The 20374-nt window shown below is 32.2% G+C and overlaps 1 protein-coding gene across 2 annotated transcripts; it reads left to right on the forward strand.

The window, feature by feature from the left end:
- The first annotated feature begins 1999 nt into the window (after window positions 1-1999).
- Window positions 2000-19208, forward strand: LOC128162366 (stimulated by retinoic acid gene 6 protein-like). Of its 2 annotated transcripts, none has more exons than XM_052825527.1 (18): window positions 2000-2216; window positions 3486-3585; window positions 5274-5334; window positions 5944-6029; window positions 6118-6251; window positions 6407-6570; window positions 6826-7052; window positions 7304-7383; window positions 12795-12856; window positions 13314-13485; window positions 13983-14058; window positions 14565-14643; window positions 14927-14975; window positions 15108-15219; window positions 15646-15747; window positions 15986-16149; window positions 16389-16532; window positions 18061-19208. In XM_052825527.1, exons 2-18 carry the CDS (start codon window positions 3506-3508, stop codon window positions 18291-18293), a joined length of 2025 nt encoding a protein of 674 aa, XP_052681487.1. In that variant the 5' UTR covers window positions 2000-2216; window positions 3486-3505; the 3' UTR covers window positions 18294-19208. The 2 variants fall into 2 exon arrangements, with proteins under 2 accessions (XP_052681487.1, XP_052681488.1); XM_052825528.1 differs by having other exon boundaries at window positions 2003-2216; window positions 18064-19208.
- The last annotated feature ends 1166 nt before the right edge of the window (window positions 19209-20374 follow it).

The following is a 20374-nucleotide window of genomic DNA, read 5'->3' on the forward strand; positions in this document are numbered from 1 at the left end:
CCAACCTCTTTCCTTCTACTTGATTAATTTCTATTTGATTTGAAGTTTTTAATTGGGTCACAACAAACGGGTCGATGTGCAATGACAACTTGACAAAGCTCAAACATATCAAATAGCAAATTCCACGTGTAGTAGAATACATGTATAGCTTTCATCTAGAGCTTGTGCGTTGTATTGGTTTATTCTCCGACGGTGTTGCCAAATTGACGAGTACATTTAGCCGTTCACAGAATGCAGACAAGGGATCTGTTGTATCCCTTGTGTGTTTGCAAATTATAGGTGTCGAGGAAACAGTGAGAGGGTGGGAAATCTTTGTCAGACAGGAAGTCACAGGACCCCTTAACAATAAATGTGGCACTCTTTTGCAGGGCAAATTGACAAAGTTTGGTAAGATATGAAGTTACGACCATCGTTTAATCTGCAGCATCTATTTATTTTTTAATCAATTTTTTTGCCCTGCAAAAGAGCACTGTTGCAGTTATCGTGAATGGTAGTTACAGACACGAAGCATCGCTTTTAAAAGAGGGGTGGGAGGGAGAGGGTGACCTAGCCCCATATCTCGGAAAGCAGAAAAGGGGGTGGGAACACTAACTTGACTAATCCTCAAAACTTAGGTGCCTCGTATATCTTCTAATTCAATGTTTAATCGTCAAATGAATTGTCCATATTATTTTTTTTTGTTCAAGTCGTTCGAAAAACAATGAAAGGTCCACTTTATGTCCTCTGGCTGTCTGTTGCCACGAACCTGAATTACTGTTTGCCGCACACAGGCTTTTTCTTTTTTTTTTCTTTTTGAATATCCAGGAACATTGATCCCCACCTATTGGTTAAAATTATTATGATTCTATATAAAAAAATGGGTTCAGAGAGAAAATTGAACATCTGAGATTTCCAATGAAAATTAGTAGTTATCTACCTGGTTATACGATTTACACACAATAATGCGGATACACCTTGCAGCAGCTGAAATGAAAACATTTATGCTTCTTTGGTATCACCCAGTTGAAGTCATGTGGACGGTTCACTTTTAAGCGGTTAGAGTCAACGCTAAACCCTTTATATTATGTAACCAAACTATTACATAACCGGATGCTAAATCATAGCGCTACCTATGATGAATCAAAGTATTGAGAAAACTAAAAGCTGGACCAGTTTGATTTCACTCAAAATTTTTGTAAAAATTAGAGTTGTCTTTCTTTTATCCATAGAGCATCCTGTTTCTTTCTTTTAAAAAAATTGAACGTGCACCTTCTGCTCCAGGACATTCATATTTATGTCAGCATGGGTAAACGTCGATATGTGTACATGTATAGGTAAACCACTTTGTTGTCGCCTACAGTGAAATTTTGAGCTGTAGGGATATTGCAAGCTGGTTCATCAATACAACATATAATTATAAGTATCTAGAACGTTTTGGGAATATCAAAGCACAGTGTCAAAGTTGACAACGAGATACAAGAAAACCAATTCTCTCAGTCTCAGCACCCCCCCCCCAAAAAAAAAAAAACAAAACAAAAAAAAACAAACCAAAAACACATATCTTCGTCAGTTCTACTCACCACAATATTGCAGAACAAACTTAAAGCTGAATAGAATCAGAACAGTAAGTCATGGCCAACTGATTATTATCGAAGGAAATTAATTTGAAAATAATGAACGTTTTAGCGAATATTGTTTTAACAAATTCAATCTTTTCTTTTCAAGAATGTATGTTAAATTTCATTATTGAAGTTTTGCCACGAAAGTTTTGAAATCCCTCTCAAAGATAGTTTTCAGTCAATCAAGTGTAGTGCCCTTTGTCATTCATGTAATGTTTTGTTTTATGCAAAACACTACCTTTTGTAGACCTAGTATAATTCATATAATTAAGTTGTGTTCAGTGAAATGTAAAAAAAAAAATGAAAACAGATTGGTTCATGTAACTTCCTTTAGCGGTCAATAACTTCTCTGTGTTTAATAGAGCGAAGTATGACCCAATAACGGCTCCCTTCTTCATTGCCAGTAGACTAGTTTGCATCAATCGTGTATCAGATGACTTGACAAGTTTGCAATAAGTGGTTTAAAACATTGTATTCAAGGCGCAACTTCAATAACAGTCGTGTGTACTATAAGTTAAACAACGAGGAATGTGAAAGGATGGCGTGATCAGGAAGCGTGTAATAAACCTTTGGAATATTCAGTGAACTGTGGGCCATTTTTGTTGACACTCTCTTCAGGTACGTTACTAGGGTAATGATAAGGGAATGAATTGAACGGAGGGTGGGTGATATACCTGTCAGAAAGTGGTCCTGTTCATAAAATCTGTGACAGACAAAACATCCCTTGCTAAGAGTGGATCATTAACAACCTCACTTTTTATTGATTTTCGATGAATTCTTTCTTATTCCCTGTAATAAAAAAAAAAGACGGTCTAAATATTTGATGCTCCTACATCATGTAATTGTAGTCCAACTTCTAGTAATCTTTCAATCAGTCAGTCCTACCAAAACATTAATTACACCTATTTACGAATACCATGGAACAATATTTGACAGTAAAATAAGTGACGCATAACAAAGAGAGAAGAAATTTATTCAATACCAAGAACGACCTATCATAAAATATTTTTTCTTGTTTTGTTTACCTTAAAATCATCTGCGAGACGGATGTATATACTAAAACCTTCAATGTGTGGAACATAAAACCAAAACAATCCTCATCTCTAGTATAAATAGTATGTTAAATGCGAATTAAGACAGAACGAGATGGTTTTACATTGGGCATTCATTAAAGTGTATTTTATTCAAATTTGGATACATAGAATGTTAAATGATTTTTAGTATTCGATTAGATAATTTAAATCTAAAGTTGTTGCTTTTCAATATATTAAATAAAAAATAAAAGAAACAATAAGAGAGAGAGAGAGAGAGAGAGAGAGAGAGAGAGAGAGAGAGAGAGAGAGAGAGAGAGACTCGTATATAATAATATTCATCGTTACAGAAACAAAATTTATAATGAGATGAGGGGTGACAAAAAGATAGGTCTAGTATTTAAACGAAAAGATTCAAAAGTTTTTGATTACATTAAACGAATAGAGGATGTCAAGAAATGGACATCTCAAGCAATTATGCCATGAATTCTAACCACACAAACAAAGAGGTGAAAATTATTGCTTTCCATTGCCAAGATGTAAAAAAAAAATTATTTATCACAATCTAAACACAGTACTAAAGAATGGAAAAAAAATAAACATTAAAAAAAGACACACTTCAGATTAAGTAAGTAAGCGCCAAAATAAAATTAAAGAAATGCATTGACTGTAGCTCTTATTTCCCGGTGACTGTATTGAAAAAAAAATACTTATTTATTGGTTGTAAAACTGATTCACTGAAATTACAAGTAACATTTTGCAAATGATATACAGCAAAATCATATGAATATTCGTTTTTATCGTGGTCTTCTTGTTTGGTTGATTGAACAATAAAGTTGATTTTTTTTTTAAAAAGGTTGACTCTAACTCATTATCATGTCATCTATTGGACACCTGTTAGGATCCTTCCTGGGATTAGACAGAGTGAACACAAACTTCACATACACACTAGTTTAGTAAGTATAACACCATTATGACTGTCATTGGCGTGCTTTTATACAACCGTAATCATATTAAATGAAGAAAAACAATTAAAGTGTTCTTTATAAGAACCCCAAAATTCTGACATGTATTTTGGGTTTACAACCTAATGAATGCTGTAGGTACTGTATACAGGGAAATATTCATCCCCGTTTTATCTTCGCCCCTCTTGCCCTTGTTGTCAGCGGGCAAATATAAGAATGTGCGAATTCTAATGTCTTGTTTTATCTTTCTTTAGTTAAATAAAATTATGTCTGCGCCATTTCAATACGGGGCAAAACTGTTTCCAAGAGAAGAAGGGCGAAAATTACACGGGGCGAAAATAACCCTGTATAATTTAATTCTGGTTGTAACGCGCTTTCTGATCGGCTAAAAAATTATTTTATATCGTATAAAGAATGTTGCCTACGTCATAGTAAGACTAGCGTCAAAACGTATCAATACGCCTGACGTTTCGTTTGAATTTTGTAGAATTTTACGTCATTTTAAAGGTCAAATGACCGTTCTTATCTACAATGAAGAGTAAAAAATTTTATTTTATATGATTTATTTTATATGTTTTACGGTGCTACCGTTCTGGCGAGCGCAGCAAGAATTATACACATACCTTGCATCATTGTTAACTTATAGTTTTATTTATATAGGTATCAACGAACGTCAAAGCATTTTTGAGAGAGTATATTGCTCTACAATAAGTATGCCAAAGGTACTAATGGTTATGATACATACAGCGCAACCCCCTTCCCAGAGAGAGAGAGAGAGAGAGAGAGAGAGAGAGAGAGAGAGAGAGAGAGAGAGAGAGAGAGAGAGAGAGATACCGGTACCTGTTTGTAGGTGTGTAATTTACCACTTTTAAATTTAATGGTCTGACTATATGCCATATCTACATAATTTTTTTAACTGTTTATTTTTTTATTTGATTCCTTTTTATTTATTTCAAAATGTCCTATTGTTTATTTCCTCCCTACTCATTCATGCACAATGGATCGATATGACAGTAAAGTATGGCTCTTGCTAATATATATACATAAAATCTCTACATTAAAAAAATTAAAATCAAATCATATGTCAATGAGGCAGGTATTGCAGTCTATACTGAAATAGGTAGTACACGCATTACAGATGTTTGATCCACCTCTAAATTTATCGCGGGAAATATAGCGCGAGTGCACTGTGACGTCATCCATGACTTTGCTCGTCTTTGTTTACGTTTCTCGACTCATTGCGGAGGTATCGAAGCATGTAACAAATCTTTTGAGTCTCGCCAAAGCATATGCGGTACTCAAAACGTGTCTTCAAACTTTAAGTCACTGTAAATTACGAGTTAAAAGTCGGCCATTTTTGGCATAGCACCACGGGTGAAAACATTAGAGAGCATTATGGGACGTAGACAAAAAATTTTGTTTGATGAAATGTAGGTTTAGCTCGTTCTTTTTCCCGCGCACACTGGTTCTTAGAGCTCGCTTCGCTCGCTATAAGCAATGAATTCAATATTTATTAGTTTTATACGATATAAAATGGTTTGAAACAGTTTACGCTTTTTTTATAAATCGCGGTTTATAAAGCGTAAACTGCCCCAAACCATTTTATATCGTACAAAACAAATAAATATTGAATTCATTCCTTAAATACAGTAATGTTTTTATTGTGTTGTATTATACAGTAGGGGCTGTTCTAAGGTAATCCCTCACCAGGAATTCCGGCTATATCTGCTTATCCCGGCGGTAAGTTTATCCCTGCCTCTGACAGTCTAAAGTTAATTATGCTTCATCGAATTATAAATCTTTCTTCGCGGCTACAAATAGGCAGCACAACATTTTCGTTTAAAGATGCAACATAATATTTTCACTTAATATCTTCGTTAATGTTTTTAAAATAAAACGAGGTTGACATTTAAGTTAAAAATATACTCAATTGTATTGCAAATGTATAGTAATGTTGCATATGAGAAAAGTTGTAAAACTGAGACATAGGGAAATTATTGGACAAGGTGGTTGAATTCATAGATTTATAATATATTAACAAAGTACAACTACACAATTACAATAAGGCAGTTATATGCCCCAAAAATGCAATGAATCAACAACAATAAATACCCTAAAGTGAAAGAAGAAAGACAATAAAATGAACATTTAACACACAATTAAAAGGTCTGCTGGAACCACGGATTAAAAATGTTGAATTAATATTCTACATATTTTCTTGTGTCTCTAGATAAACGTTCTTTATCTTAAGTTTATATTGTTTTTAGTAATAGTTATTACTAGTACTTTAAGCTGTATATTTTCCCTTGTAAACTAAACTCATGTAAAATTAATGTAAAACTTTTGCAGGCAATATCAACTATACTTTTGGCATTTTCTACACGAAGAACAAAACAAAAACTTCATTTGCTAAATGGACGACCAGGTCTTGTATTGTAAGTCATAATTAATACACAATTACGATGTTAATCAAACTGCAATACTTTTACAACAGTTAAAAAACCCCAAGTGCTATTTTTACAGCCCAATGGATGTGATGAAGAGGTCTCACAGATTTTCCTACGCTGCTGCTTTTGGAACACTAGCACAACTTTGTGCAACTATCGTGTTTGATGCTAAACATGCCTTTAACTACGACGGACCAGCTTATTTAAAAGGTTTTTATTACTTTTTCCTGTCTATAAGTTTATCTTGAACCTTCATGTTGCTAAAGCAAATGTTTATATATTTTTTCTTCCGAAAATAAGAAAAGAATTTCATAAAATATACATATTAATTTCAAAATTAATTTGATTTTGGCTTCTCATTACAGTTTTCATAGCCCTGGTATCCATGTTGATATATGGCATGGGTTACTTCCCCTTGTTCGCAGGAATTTCCGTAGGAAGCCCAATGGGATACCTCGTAGCAACCTTATTCTCTTGGGTTTTTACGGCTGAATTTTTTGCAAATTCATTTTGTACACAAGAAATGGTTGTAAGTACTTTGGTTATTCACATGAGGATTATCATATGCGAGAAAACATATACGGATAAAACATTAAATTTGAAGTAACGTTGAACAGCTTTTGGATATCATATACTAATTTCTCTGGCATTTGGTCAATTTCCGGACAGAACTGCAATTCCTAAATGTAATTTTAAGTATGTTTCATTATTTTATTAGCCAAAACCAAAAAAAAAATAGAAATATTAGAAATTAACACACAGTTTATATAATTTTAATTTTCAGATTTCCTATTTGATCCTTATCATTGGGGTACTGCCGGAAATGCTATGTTACCTCTATCTGACCTTTAGTCTCCCCGTCAGATTCGTTCTTTCCATTGCAAAACCAGTGAAGAAAACTAAACTAGCAGTGGACTTTGAGAGCAGCGAGGACCTCTATGAATCCATTCGCAAGTCTTACCAAGGCATCCACGTCACAAAGCTGTTTAAAAGACCCCCTCCACCTCCTTCGTATGTCGACGCTTGATTTACATACATATATCTCTCATTTAACTTAAAATGTATTCGCTCTTGGCTTAACTGTTTTGAAAGTGTAAAAACAAATGTACTACTTCTACGTGATAAAATATACATTTTTCATAAGATTTTTTTTTTGAGTTTTCAAAAATTATAATTTTGACTTGTTTTTTCCTATGCGCTTTTCATTTATATTGATAGAGGGTTATTGTATAATAACCAGTATTTTGAATTATTTGATGCAGGCCCCCTGATGGAGCTAAGGAAAAACTGATATTTCTGCTGAAATCCTTGCCGGGAAAAGTTTTCTACAATAATACAAAAGGTATTCCAGACCTTTTCAAGTTTCGTTGATAAGTAAATATTTTTATTGTTTAATCTCAAAGTGAAACTGACCGCACATTAGCTCTTGTCAGTAAACTCTTGGCTGAGAAGTGATCATCTCAAAACAATTATTTGCAAAACATGATAAATTTTTTAATGCACCTCCAACCAGATAAAATCAAAGTACTGAACTACTTACGGGAGTTGATTTTATCGATTATCATTTATTCAAAATCAACGATATGTGATTTTGCATGGCAAGTAGTATCAGTAATCGAAATATTTCTGAGAAATTGTATGGATCCAGGCAAGACTGAACTCTTGTCTTGTTCAACCAAACGCTCGACTGTCTCCGTTTATCTCCGACAAGCAAGAGAGACTCTGTTTTGTTGGATATTAACGGAGACAGCCAAGCGTCTGGTTGAACGAGACTACATTGAACTCTAGCGTAGGAATACATACGGCTTTAAAAAATATCTAAACTGTATGTACAATTTAAAATCTTACTATTTTCATGGTATTAATAAAAAAGTTTTCTTGAAAAACAATGCTTCAGAATACATAGCATCGAATTTATCGATTATTTTCAAGAACTAAGTGTTGTCAGCGGTATTGATTTGTGCTGAGGTCCAAACACTGTTTCACATTTGCTTTGCCCGAGTAAGTGCATAGGAGAGTTGATTAAAATCAACTCCCAAAAATCCACCAGACCCTAGATCCCCATTTCTATATAAAAAAACAATTGAAATGAGAAAATAAATGCCCCTCCCCCCCCCAAAAAAAAAAAAGAAGAAGAAAGAAGAAACATAACAACAAAGAAAACACCAAGATCAAAATTAATAGCAAATAAGAAATAAAATCAAATAATATAATTTTTAGGTCACTTGAGTCACTCAGGTGACCTATTGCAATTGGTCTTCGTCCATCGTCGTGCGTCGTGCGTTAACAATTTTACATTTTTAACTTCTTCTTGAAAACTACCTGGCCAATCGTTACCATTTTTGGTGTGAAGCATCTCTATGGTAAGAAGAATATAAATTGTGAAATTCATGGCTTTACCACCCCTGGGGTGCCACGGGCGGGGCCAAATAAGCAAAAAAGGCCAACTTTTCAAAAATCTTCTTCTCTACTCCCACGCATGTGAGGAAAAAACTGGTTGCATGGTTATGTTGTCCATGAAGCTTTCTACCTAAATTGTGAAATATATGGCCCCTGGGTCAGGGGTTCTGGCTCTAGGGTGGAGCCAATATGGTCATATAATAAAAATGTATTAAATCTTAGAAAATCTTTTTCTCTACTACCATATATATTTTATAAAAACTAAATGCATAATTATGATGTCCATGAAGCCCTCTACCTAAATTGTGAAATTCATGACCCCTGGGTCAGGGGTTCAGGATCTAGGGTGGGGCCAATATGGCCAAATAGTAATAATGTATTAAATCTTATAAAATCTTCTTCTCTCCTATCATATATATTTGTTAAAAACTAAATGCTTGATTATGATGTCCATGAGGCCCTCTTTCAAAATTGTGAAATTCATGACCCCTGGGTCAGGGATTCAGGCTCTAGGGTGGGGCCAATATGGCCATATAGTAAACATGTATTAAATCTTAGAAAGTCTTCCTCTCTTCTCCCATATATATTTGTTAAAAACTTAATGCATGGTTATGATGTCCATGAGGCCCTCTACCAACATTTTGAAATTCATGACCCCTTTGTTAGGTGTTCAGGCTCTAGGGTGGGGCCAATATGGCCATATAGTAAAAATGTTTTAAATCTTAAAAAATCTTCTTCTCTACTCCCACACATGTGAGCAAAAAACTAAACACATGGTTGTGATGTCCATGAGGGCCTCTACTAAAATTGTGAAATTCATGACCCCTTTGTTAGGTGTTCAGGCTCTAGGGTGGGGCCAATATGGCCATATAGTAAAAATGTTTTAAAATCTTAAAAATCTTCTTCTCTACTCCCACACATGTGGGCAAAAAACTGAATACATGGTTATGATATCCACAATCCCCTTTACCTAAATTGTGAAATTCATGGCCCCTGGGTCAGGGGTTCAGGACATGAAGGGGGGGGGGGGGCGCAATATGGCAATATAGTGTTAATGCATATAATGTTTAAAAATTTTCGTCTCTTTTCTCACACATCTGTATAAAAAAAAACTGACTAATAATTATGTTTACCAGGAAGTCCTCTACTGAAATTTTAATTTTCATGTTCCCTCAAGGATTGGTTTTGACTCTAGGGTAGGGCCAAAATGGATGTATAGATGTTAATGCATATAACTTTAAAAAATTATCTTCTTTACTCCCACACCTGAAAGGAAAACTGAATTCATGATTTTGTAGACCAGATCTTTTACTTTTTCACCGAAATTATAGGATTCACAGTTCTTTTTGAAATGTGGTCGTCATTACAAATTTATAATTTTTCTACTCCAGTATGAAACCTAATTAATTTGATGCATATTTGAGACTCCATGACAAGTTTGTGTATGGGACATATGCTATGTTGCAACCACTATTGAAATAAAACCACTATTGAAATAAATTATTTCAATAGTGGTTGGGAATGCATTTCATTAGAAAAATCACTTTGCAACCACTATTGAAATAAAACCACTATTGAAATAAATTATTTTAATACTGGTTGGGAATGTATTTCATCTGAAGAATCACTTTACAACCACTATTGAAATAAAACCACTACTAAAACAAAATATTTAAATCGTATTCCGGGATGTATTCCATTTTGAAAATCAATTTACAGACACTGTTGAAGAACAACTACAATTAAAATGATTTTTTTCAATCGTAGCTTAGAATGAATTTCTACATTAATTTTTCTTTGAAAATTTACATTTTTGTCTTTACATTTCTCTTTCTACAAACATATCATGTCCTATAATATTGTATATTATTTGCACAATTGTGAACATCTTGTAAATTGCCAGAACTTCTATTCAAACTCCCTGTATATTGAATAATTATTTATTGATAAATATTATTATAAATATCACTATTAATATATATTATTTCAATAGGGGTTGGGGATTACTTCACTACGACCTCTATTGAAATATATTATTTCAATAGTGGTTAAGGATGCGATTAATTTCAACCACTATTGAAATAATTCATTTCAATAGTGGTTGGGGATACCTTTCATTTCAACCACTATTGAAATAAAGTATTTCAATAGTGGTTGATGATGCATTTCAATTTTATGTCTATTATTATGTCTCTTTGTAACGTTTTCCTTTCTGCCAGGGGAGTTTCTTTAAAAAAGAAGTATGTCTTATGAGATGATGAATTCTTTTTTGATTATGATGTTCTTTGATTTCCCCTATATGGTCATGTTTTTCATACTACCTGTCATCTGGAACCGAAAGTGTTACGCACAGGAGTAATAGGCATTAGAATAACATCCTAACACTTTTAAAATATTTTATTTCAATAAAGGTTGTAATGAACCGCATCCTTAACCACAATTAAAATCAATTAATTCAATAGTGGTTGTAATGAAATGCATACCTAACCCCTATTGAAATAATTTATTTCAATAGTGGTTATAATGAAACACATACCCAACCACTATTGAAATAATTTATTTCATTCAATATTGGTCTTAATGAAGTACATCCCCAACCATCATTGAAATTGTTTGTCTTAATAGTGATATTCATTATTACATAAATCTATAATGATATATAAGCTATAAATTATTTTTTAATATGCAGGGGTTTTGAATGGAAGTTCTTACAATTTACAACGTTGTCTTCTAGTATATAAATAATTTACAATTTCCATAAAACATGATATATCTTAACGAGGCCGAGTACAGAACGAGTACGCACGCTTTCGCGCAGCGTTTCATTTGTATTGTGACGTCACTATTTTGCTTGGTTGACGCCATGGCGTGATAGTTTCAACTGAAGATATTCAGCAAAATTGGTTGAAAATAGCTCCTTAGATGCGTAAAATTAATGTTATATTGTAGAATAAACATAAAAGTCTCGAAGTATAAGCTATATTTGGGCTCGGGTCGAAAACGTGAAGAGGGTTTAGCAAGCCTAGCCCTCTGTCACGTTTTCTCAACCCGCCTAAATATAGCTTAAATCATATATTTCAAGACAGTAACCATGTATTTTATATTAATGACCCTTAATATGTGATGTTATATATTTATCTATTACTTAAATATGTCTGATTGTTTTGATAATACTATAAAAATCACCATTTCCGCCTTTGTCAAATAAAAAATAGCCATTATCTGACAAATCTGGGAAATTGGGCATCCAAAAATCAATTTTGATAAGACCCCAGAATCAAACCAGGAGGTAAAAGGTTTTTTTTATTTGACCAGTTGATGCCTTTTAGCAATAACTTTGATATGTAGAACAGAAAAGAAAATCCCTAGGACAGAAGTTTTAAAAAAATGTAAAAAATGTGCAAAATTCATACATTTCAAGCAAAATCCCATAGGGTCCTATGTTAAAAATTAACAAACTTTGAGATGACCTCCTAAACAAACGATGTGGTAAATGTCTTATTTTTTTTTATCTTAAAATGATAATTATATCGGTAGAAATTCATGTAAAACATTTCATTCAAAAATCTAGGGCAGAACAAATTAGACCCAGCCTCGTTAAAGGTAACATAAAATATGAATCAATTCTATATGTTAATCTGCGAGGAATAATCATTTCTGCACAACAGTGAAAATCCTAAAATAAGTACATTTACATCATAGTCTTGATTGCTATTACCATAAAATATGCAAGTCTTTAGTACCTTAATTGTGTATTTGAATTGTTTGTTAAATAAAAACAAATGTATATGCATGTTTATCTGCAAGAATTGGTTATTTACTTCTACACAGCAGAGAAAATTGTACCATAATTGTATATTTGATATTAGATATTAGATTTCTTGCATTTCAAAATAGTTTGCAATATGATATACAACTTCTTTCTTTCCAAATGTGTTACATAATAGTGATTACATAGTTATGATTATAAGTAATTCATTTCTATCTATAATTAAAAAAAAATAATAATAGTTGAACTTTAATGGTGTCTGTAAAGTAGTTCTTATCATGAAATACATCCCCAACCTCTATAAATCATTACTTCAATAGTGGTTGTATTTCAATAGTTGATGCAAAGTGATTTTTCTAATGAAATACGTCCCCAACCACTATTGAAATAATTTATTTCAATAGTGGTTTTATTTCAATAGTGGTTGCAAGGTGATTTTTCTAATGAAATACATTCCCAAACCCTATTGAAATAATTTATTTCAATAGTGGTTTTATTTCAATAGTGGTTGAACAATGCTACTCAGATGACCGTTAAGGCCAATTGGCCTCTTGTTTAAACATTGTTTATTGTTTTCTTTTAAGGTTTCCGGTATTCAGCTAGGCTAGTGAGTGTAATGACGGTTGGATTTATATTACTCTATGAGGTAACTATAACATAAGATAAAATATAACTTATTTCCTCCAAATTAATTTAGAATATTGCATATCAATATCATAAACTTATGTGATACATGTAACAGCACTGAAATGAAACATTTATATATATTTACTTATTGATTGTTGTCAACTATAGATTACGCCAGTCTATAGCAAAGAAATCTTTTTTTTTATACAACTCAATTGCAACGATGAATATAATATTGCTTTCATTTTTTTTAAACAATACCTTTTTAAGGCTTGTATAAAAAAAACAATATATCGGGTGTAAGTGATAAAAACCGACCTTGATTCACAAATGCAACCAATTCATTGACACAATATTTAAGTGAATGGGTAAAAAAAAAAGAAGATTTTCTAAGATAAATGTTTGCTTTATTGGTGGGAATCATCCTTAAAAAACCCAAAATATTGACTTTTTTGTATTTTGTTTTTAATTTTCAGTTTACCTTTCTTCTATTCATTGTGTTTTATCAATTATTCGATATTGCGGAACAAGGTCTGATTGCCAATCTAGATGTTGTTAGAAGAGAAACAGTAACTGGAGAAGATCCGTCCACCACGATCCTCAGGGACACCCTGAACATATCATATTATTTGGTTATAGCATTTAGAGGTAAATTGTAATGCAATTTATAAACCTCCAAATTGCAATGCTTTTAGATTTAGCTGCAAATGCAAAAATAAAGGAAAATATTGATTTGTTTGGTTAATTAACTACGGGATATGTTATATTTACATTTGCTGATATGCCTCTTTATATGTACCTTAAGGAGAGCGAAAACGTTCAATTCTGTATAAACCTTTTTATGACGCAACAATGATTATCCCACACACTTATCGGTTGACGGTTGCAATATTGTAGACTTAAAAATATCGTTATATTAATGATTTTGGACGATTTGCCAATCTCAATCGTAAATATAAGTAATAAACAGCAAGTTAAAAAGTTCATCGGGACATAAACTTTGTTGGTACGAGATCAATCTTTTATGAAGCTCTTTCTCTCTGGGCATCACAGGCTTTGATCACGTGACCAACCAAGTTCATTTCCCAGTTAACTTTTTTATTTGCAATTTATTTCTAAAATAAATTTGTTGTGTCCCTTTTCAGGCTGCTTTCTGACGTCTTTGATGGTAGCACTTGCCATTAATGTTGTGTTTCTTCTTCATTATATGGCGTCATACAAGTAAGGCCCTTTGTTACAACACATATAAATATCAGACCCTTTAAATCACATTCCCATCAGTAATTTATTTTTAGTGTTGGTAAACAACTTCATAAAAGATCTAGGCAAAGCTTTCGTAAAATGTTTCTTTGTTTGCTACCGACCATTCACGAAGTTCCCGACTCAGCTATATTTAAAACTATCACAATATCATTTTGAAAATTAAAATTGATAGCTAATATTGAAATCAATAAGAAAAGTCCAATGTTTTCATTAAAAGGAATATTTTTCTTATTTTCTATACCTTTCCAAAATCCAAAGTTTAAGTATGGAGTTGGGAAACAAACACAATCAAAGTGATAGATTTTTATTGCTAGTTATACTTCATTATAAGATACATTTAATTTTGGTGTCTGTTTTCTTAGTGTTTAAGGTATATTCCCAGTCGTGTGAAAAGTTAACAATAGTATTAAAGTCACTGCCTAAATAACTCAAAGCTTTTGTGATAATATTTTACGATGTTTTAGGTACAATTTGCTTTTACTCTACAAAGGAAATAATGAACATCTCACACCGAGAGCCTTAAAATCTAATGCAAGTCTAATCGTAAGTACAGGTTTTGTTCGAGTGAAAAAAGGGAGATAATTCTTTCTACTGAATAAACTCCTGCTGTGCAATTCCACTCTTCATGATAATAATATGCACATTCATATTCATTCAATAACCTCATAAAATAAAATATGTATAGAAACTTTGATGATTTTACTCTTCGCAACGTGTTTCATAGTAACATGTCCGCAAACAAGCAAAATCATTACTGTATAGGAACAATTATGTACATAATTTAATAATCTTGAATCATTGCAATCATGCATCTTTTGACTACAAGGTTGGTAGCATGAGATATGCTGGATATCAGGTGGGATACATTGGATGGGGTAGGTGGAATGATTATGTTTCCATACAAATTTACAGCAAAATATTGATATGCATACTGATTTCGAAGACAAACACTTAGCATTGTTCTGTGCTTTGCAAATTTCATTAAATGCACAAATATTCTCTTTTAGGGTTTTTCATCCAGTTTTTGTTGCTGTTGGTTATTTCCATTGCTATTGCGACGATAGTGACTTTATGGGATGTCATAAAAGACTTAATTTTGCAACAATTCATGATTATTTGGTAATAATATGCACATTTATCTTGGTCATTTATTTACATATTAAAGACAAAAAAAAAAATAAAAAATCAAAAATCATCAGTTAGCCCAAGAATTCATGTAACGGCATATTTCAAAGTGTATTATTGAGTTATGAATGGAAGGGGAAACAAGAATTGAAAATGTTTCGCATAGAAAATAAAAGCAACTTTAAATTTTGATATCATAGCAAGTTGTGGCAGTGGTGTCAAAATATTGATTTGAAAAATAAATTTTCAATTTTTTTCTAGTAAGTCGCCTTCTTGAAAACCTAGTAGGTCTGTTAAAACATTAAAATATATAGGCCTATTATAATATTAATGTCTCTTTTTCCTTATTTCAAAATTTCAATGCATTTTTCATTATTAAGATTTACAGAAAAATGTATGTTTGTTGTATTCTACTTTCAGGCCAGTGTTAATCACCTCCCTGGTGTTAAACATTCTACAGCTTGTATTATCAAAGTTTCTCTTTCTACAAGAAAACGGTGATATATTAGCAATGGATAACAGGTTATCTTTATTTTGTATTGTAATAAACATTGTTAGTCTAAGATGACGCGTTAAAATATACTACAAATATACTAAAATATAATAAAAATATAAAAAAAAACCAAACAAAAACAAAAACTACCCCCCCCCCCCCCCAAACCAATACAAAAAAACCCAGCCAAAAACAAAACAAATTAAAACAAAACCCAAAATTATAGGAAGACAAATTATTTGTGTATTTTTTTTTGTAATGTTATAGGCGGCTGTTCTTCATCTTTACATACTTTATGTTTTTCTACAATATCTTCATTGGAATCTTCTCATGTCTGATGAGGATAATTAAAGCCATTATCCTGGGAGCGCTTTTCCTTCCCCGACTTGATCATAGTACCCTTCCCAAAAAATTCCAACGGATGGACCCTGGTAACGCTTATAACAAAAATCTTTTGTTTGTTTTACATCGAAAACTTTCCATGTTATTTTTTTTCAATTAAATATGATGTTGCAATGTATTTTCGAATTTGAAAATAACATTATTTTTTATTATTTCATTTTCATTTTTTACGCCTTTTTTTTTAGGCTTTTATGCAAAATGTTTCTATTAAATTTAACATGATTTTGCTATTTAAAATTTTTGTAAATATTTGTAAATTTGTTTCAAGGTTTTGACGCATACTGTGGATTTATGCATGTAGAGAGTACTCATACAAATCCTGTGGCAATGGTGTTTATTAGTATTCTGCAAGCAGAATCGCTAACGGCGTTGAAAAGGAAGGAAAAGAAAATTCTTAATATTGTTTTGCGGGGTGAGTTTTTTTTAATATTAAGACCAGTGCTTTGTAAGTATATTTTGATTAATTGTACATGTACGTAATATAGATTGTTAACAATGTTGCATTTTTCATAATTGACGTTGAATAAAAAAAAAGACGTTATCATTACAGTGTTAAAAATTCGGCTCAATTTTCTCGTTGACAGTGTTGCGCTTTTTATAATTGTTTATCATGTATTTATGTTGATGTCGGCTCAATTCTCTCGTCAATATGGCACGTTTGGTGCATTCTGTTTCACAATTGTTTAAATGTTTGTTGTAAATAACTACATTCATAAAACTTGTCACTAATACAATTTAGTTTGATTTACCGCGAAGGTATAGGAAAAATAATTGTAGTTTTTTTTTTTAAGAATATTTGTTTTTTCTTAAGAAAAGAGAAAAAGATGTAAAGAAAAAACAATATAACCGACCAATAGATTTTGTTAGCAAATATATATATTTACATTCAATGAGAAATAATTAACTTGGCTATAACATTATTATAATGTCGCATAGAATCAAAATGTATGATATTCATTCACATTTTTGAATAATATAAAAAAAACTGTTTTAATATTGCAATATATGTTTCAAATACTGTATAATGAGAAAATATGGCGCACTACAAATTTTAGCGCCTTTGGCGCAACTGCCTCTAAGCGCTAAAATTAATAGTGCGCCAACGTTTTTTACATATGTATTAAATTTCTTCAAGTTGCAAAACAATATTGTCAGTCATTTTTAAGGCTATATAGAAGTGTTTATTTAAATATCAGATGCTGTTGGTTCTGTTTGTTTAAACAATTACACAGGTAAACGGTATGGGTTATCGGGTAGAAGTTCCTAATAATGGATTAATTAATTCAGTTTTAATTGCTTGTTATTATCTCTCATCAGCACCCTGAAAATTGGGCTTCTTCCCATGCCACTTTCATTTAGCGCCTCGAGGTGAAAATGTGATTAAACGTGGCGATCGTTAACGCTGACAATACATGATTGATCATAATTTCTTTGATCTCCGATTAGTGGATAAAAAGATAACAAGACAATACGTATTTTTTTAATGTAAAATTACTGTGAAAAAGATGCTCTCATGTTGATCGAAACTAATGGTAAATGTAGCATTCGATTTCACTTTTAGTTTCGGGACTCTTCTAGTGTTATCCAAGTCGACACTTAAAATTCAAAGTCCGATAACTCAAATTTGTTTACCAACAAAAATTACACATCATCGCCAATAAATGAGGTTTTCATATCTATCTACTGACGATTTACACAAAAGTAAGTGTATTGATTTCAACGACAGTTTACCGTGCAAGGGAGATACAATTCAAAGTCGCTTTGTTCACGTGCTTGAGTGAACACAGAACTAAATTTTGGGCATGATCCTTTATCAAACAACAACATTTTTGTATTCTTTTTTAAAGAAAAGATGCATGCGCTAAAATATAATTGCGTTAATGTACTGGCACTTGCGTTTGCGCTAAAATACATGTGCGCCAAATTTTCTCGTTTTACAGTAGATGAATATCAAGAGATGTTGGCCAAGAAGAGGAGGAAAGCCCGATGGAAGTGGCTCTTAGCCTACACTCTCGTAAATAATCCGGAAATTTCCCTACAACGGAGACTCGTCTTAGCAAAAGAACGAAACGAGAATATCAAGGAGATTTTCTTTTCTCGCTCATCATCGTTTACAGTTAAATCAACAAAACTCGATCTGGAAGATGTCATTATACAGAGCGAAAGATTATAGTTTGCCTGTAACAGTTAATGGATGTCATTTTAAGAAATAGACTTGAAATCTGCAACGAATTTTTGTGTAATGGTCATGCATGATGAATGTACATGTACATTTATAATGTGCATCAATGAGCATACTTGTACAAATGAAACTTAGGACATGGGTACATTCCTTTACATTTTTTGTACATGTATCATAATTGACAAAGAACATTTTTTTTCCATACTAACAAAAAATCAAAAAATAAAAAAATACGAAAGAAAGAGCAGTTACATGAGTTACCGTTCTTACATGTATACTTTCAGGTCAGCTAATGCACACGAAGCATACCCACTCAAAATGTGAAATTTAATTAGTTACACAGTGCATTTATACCAAAGAAAATAAAAGAAGAGCGGATTATAGAATTTTGTATTTGAATATTCCATATGTTGTCATACTATTGATAAGCGATACAGCGAAATTTATACGTTACAATACATTCGCTAAGAAAAAAGCTACACGCCATCTTTATGGTACATGTAGCAAATAGCTTATAGATACGAATTATTCCCATTGTATTCTATTTTGCATATTAAGAATCCTAAAAAACGTAATAATCGTCATTAAAATGTTTTTAGGTCATTCTGTATATTCAATTATTGTGGTTCACTTTATGGAACATTTAGGTTTCTCATTTTAAAATTCACCTACTCTTGTTATCATGCTGTATTAAATAATTCTACTTGCTCTTAAAAAGAAGAAAATTTGGAGGTTCAGTGATTCTGTTCATACTAGTTGATTTAAATATATCACGTGTCATTTGGGTGACTGATCCAAAGATCACTTTTTAACAATGAGTACCAGTGGCCTATTGAGGTTTTTTTTTATTGAATGTATCCAATTCTTTTTAAGATAAAATAAAATGTAGCAAAAATCAGCTTGCTATCCTAAAAAATGTTTGTTCTTTTTTTTCAAAAGGAAAAAAAAATTTCATAAGAATGTAAGGAAGGAAGGTTAAAATTAAAGTGCTTCACAATCATATGATGTCGATAGTACGAAGGGCCTCGTGAGAGTTGTTTTTGTTTTGCATAATGAATGTATCTTGTGCTTGAAGAGAAAACTGTAGTTTTAAAATATCAGCTTGTTATGCTAGTGAAATGTATGTACTTTTTTTTACAAGGTTTCTTTGAATTTAAAAATATGCATATGATTCAATAACAAGAGGCCCATCGGGGCACATCGCTCACCTGAGCAACAATGGCTAAATATGGGTGTTCAAAGGATACTCTGCCATATGACCCCTCGGTAGAAAAACAATAAAAGAATAACATAAAGTATCCAAATTTTATACTTATTTTCCTATACTTATTCTTTGACACTGTAACTTTATGAAATACCATTTTTACCAAAAACAAGATATTAAACTAAATTTTAGTAGAGGTACACAGTTAACTTCCAATTCCCTTTATTTAAGTTCTGCCCCCTCACTTTATAAAATGATCAAATTATATATGAAAGCATGCATATAGGAACATAGGTACATTTTCGTCTTCAACTACTAGCTTGTTATTGTATTTTATTAAAAAAAAATTCCTATATTTGAAAGAAACTAATTGAAAAGCTGTCAATGTGTAGCAAACCGGGTCTTCTTTTATGTGAACTATATCCATAATCCATGTCAACCCGTATCCAATGAAATGGAGTACCCTATCTGCAATATTTTGTCAAAAAATGACTAAGTTCAAAAGCTGCTATTTTTTTCATAAATTATCAGTAATCAAAATCCTAGCAATATGCGCACCTCTGATATAGATGTATGTACAATTGATCTGCAAAAGAACAATTTCCTATCTCGAGAACTGTAGGATGAGTTTTCCGTACAATGAGGGTACCCTCTATGCAATATTTTGCCAAAAATGACTAAGTTCAAAAGCTGGTATTTTTTTCATAAATTATCGGAACTCAAAATCCTAGCAACATGCACACCTCTTATCTATGTACAATTAATCTGCAAAGGAACAACTTCCTATCTTGTAAACTGTAGGAGTAGTTATGTGTACAATGAGGGTACCCTTTTGGCAGCCGCCCGCCCACCCGCCATTTTCACCATT

Source organism: Crassostrea angulata, chromosome 9, assembly GCF_025612915.1.
Source record: "Crassostrea angulata isolate pt1a10 chromosome 9, ASM2561291v2, whole genome shotgun sequence".
Classification (NCBI taxonomy): domain Eukaryota; kingdom Metazoa; phylum Mollusca; class Bivalvia; order Ostreida; family Ostreidae; genus Magallana; species Magallana angulata.

What these genes read in the sequence shown, in the direction of transcription:
- LOC128162366 (XM_052825527.1), top strand. Translation starts at nt 3,506, where the DNA reads ATGTCATCTATTGGACACCTGTTAGGATCCTTCCTGGGATTAGACAGA. An exon ending in TATATCTGCTTATCCCGGCG is followed by an intron (nt 5,335 to 5,943) that starts GTAAGTTTATCC and finishes AAACTTTTGCAG; the next exon opens with GCAATATCAACTATACTTTT. An exon ending in GGACGACCAGGTCTTGTATT is followed by an intron (nt 6,030 to 6,117) that starts GTAAGTCATAAT and finishes CTATTTTTACAG; the next exon opens with CCCAATGGATGTGATGAAGA.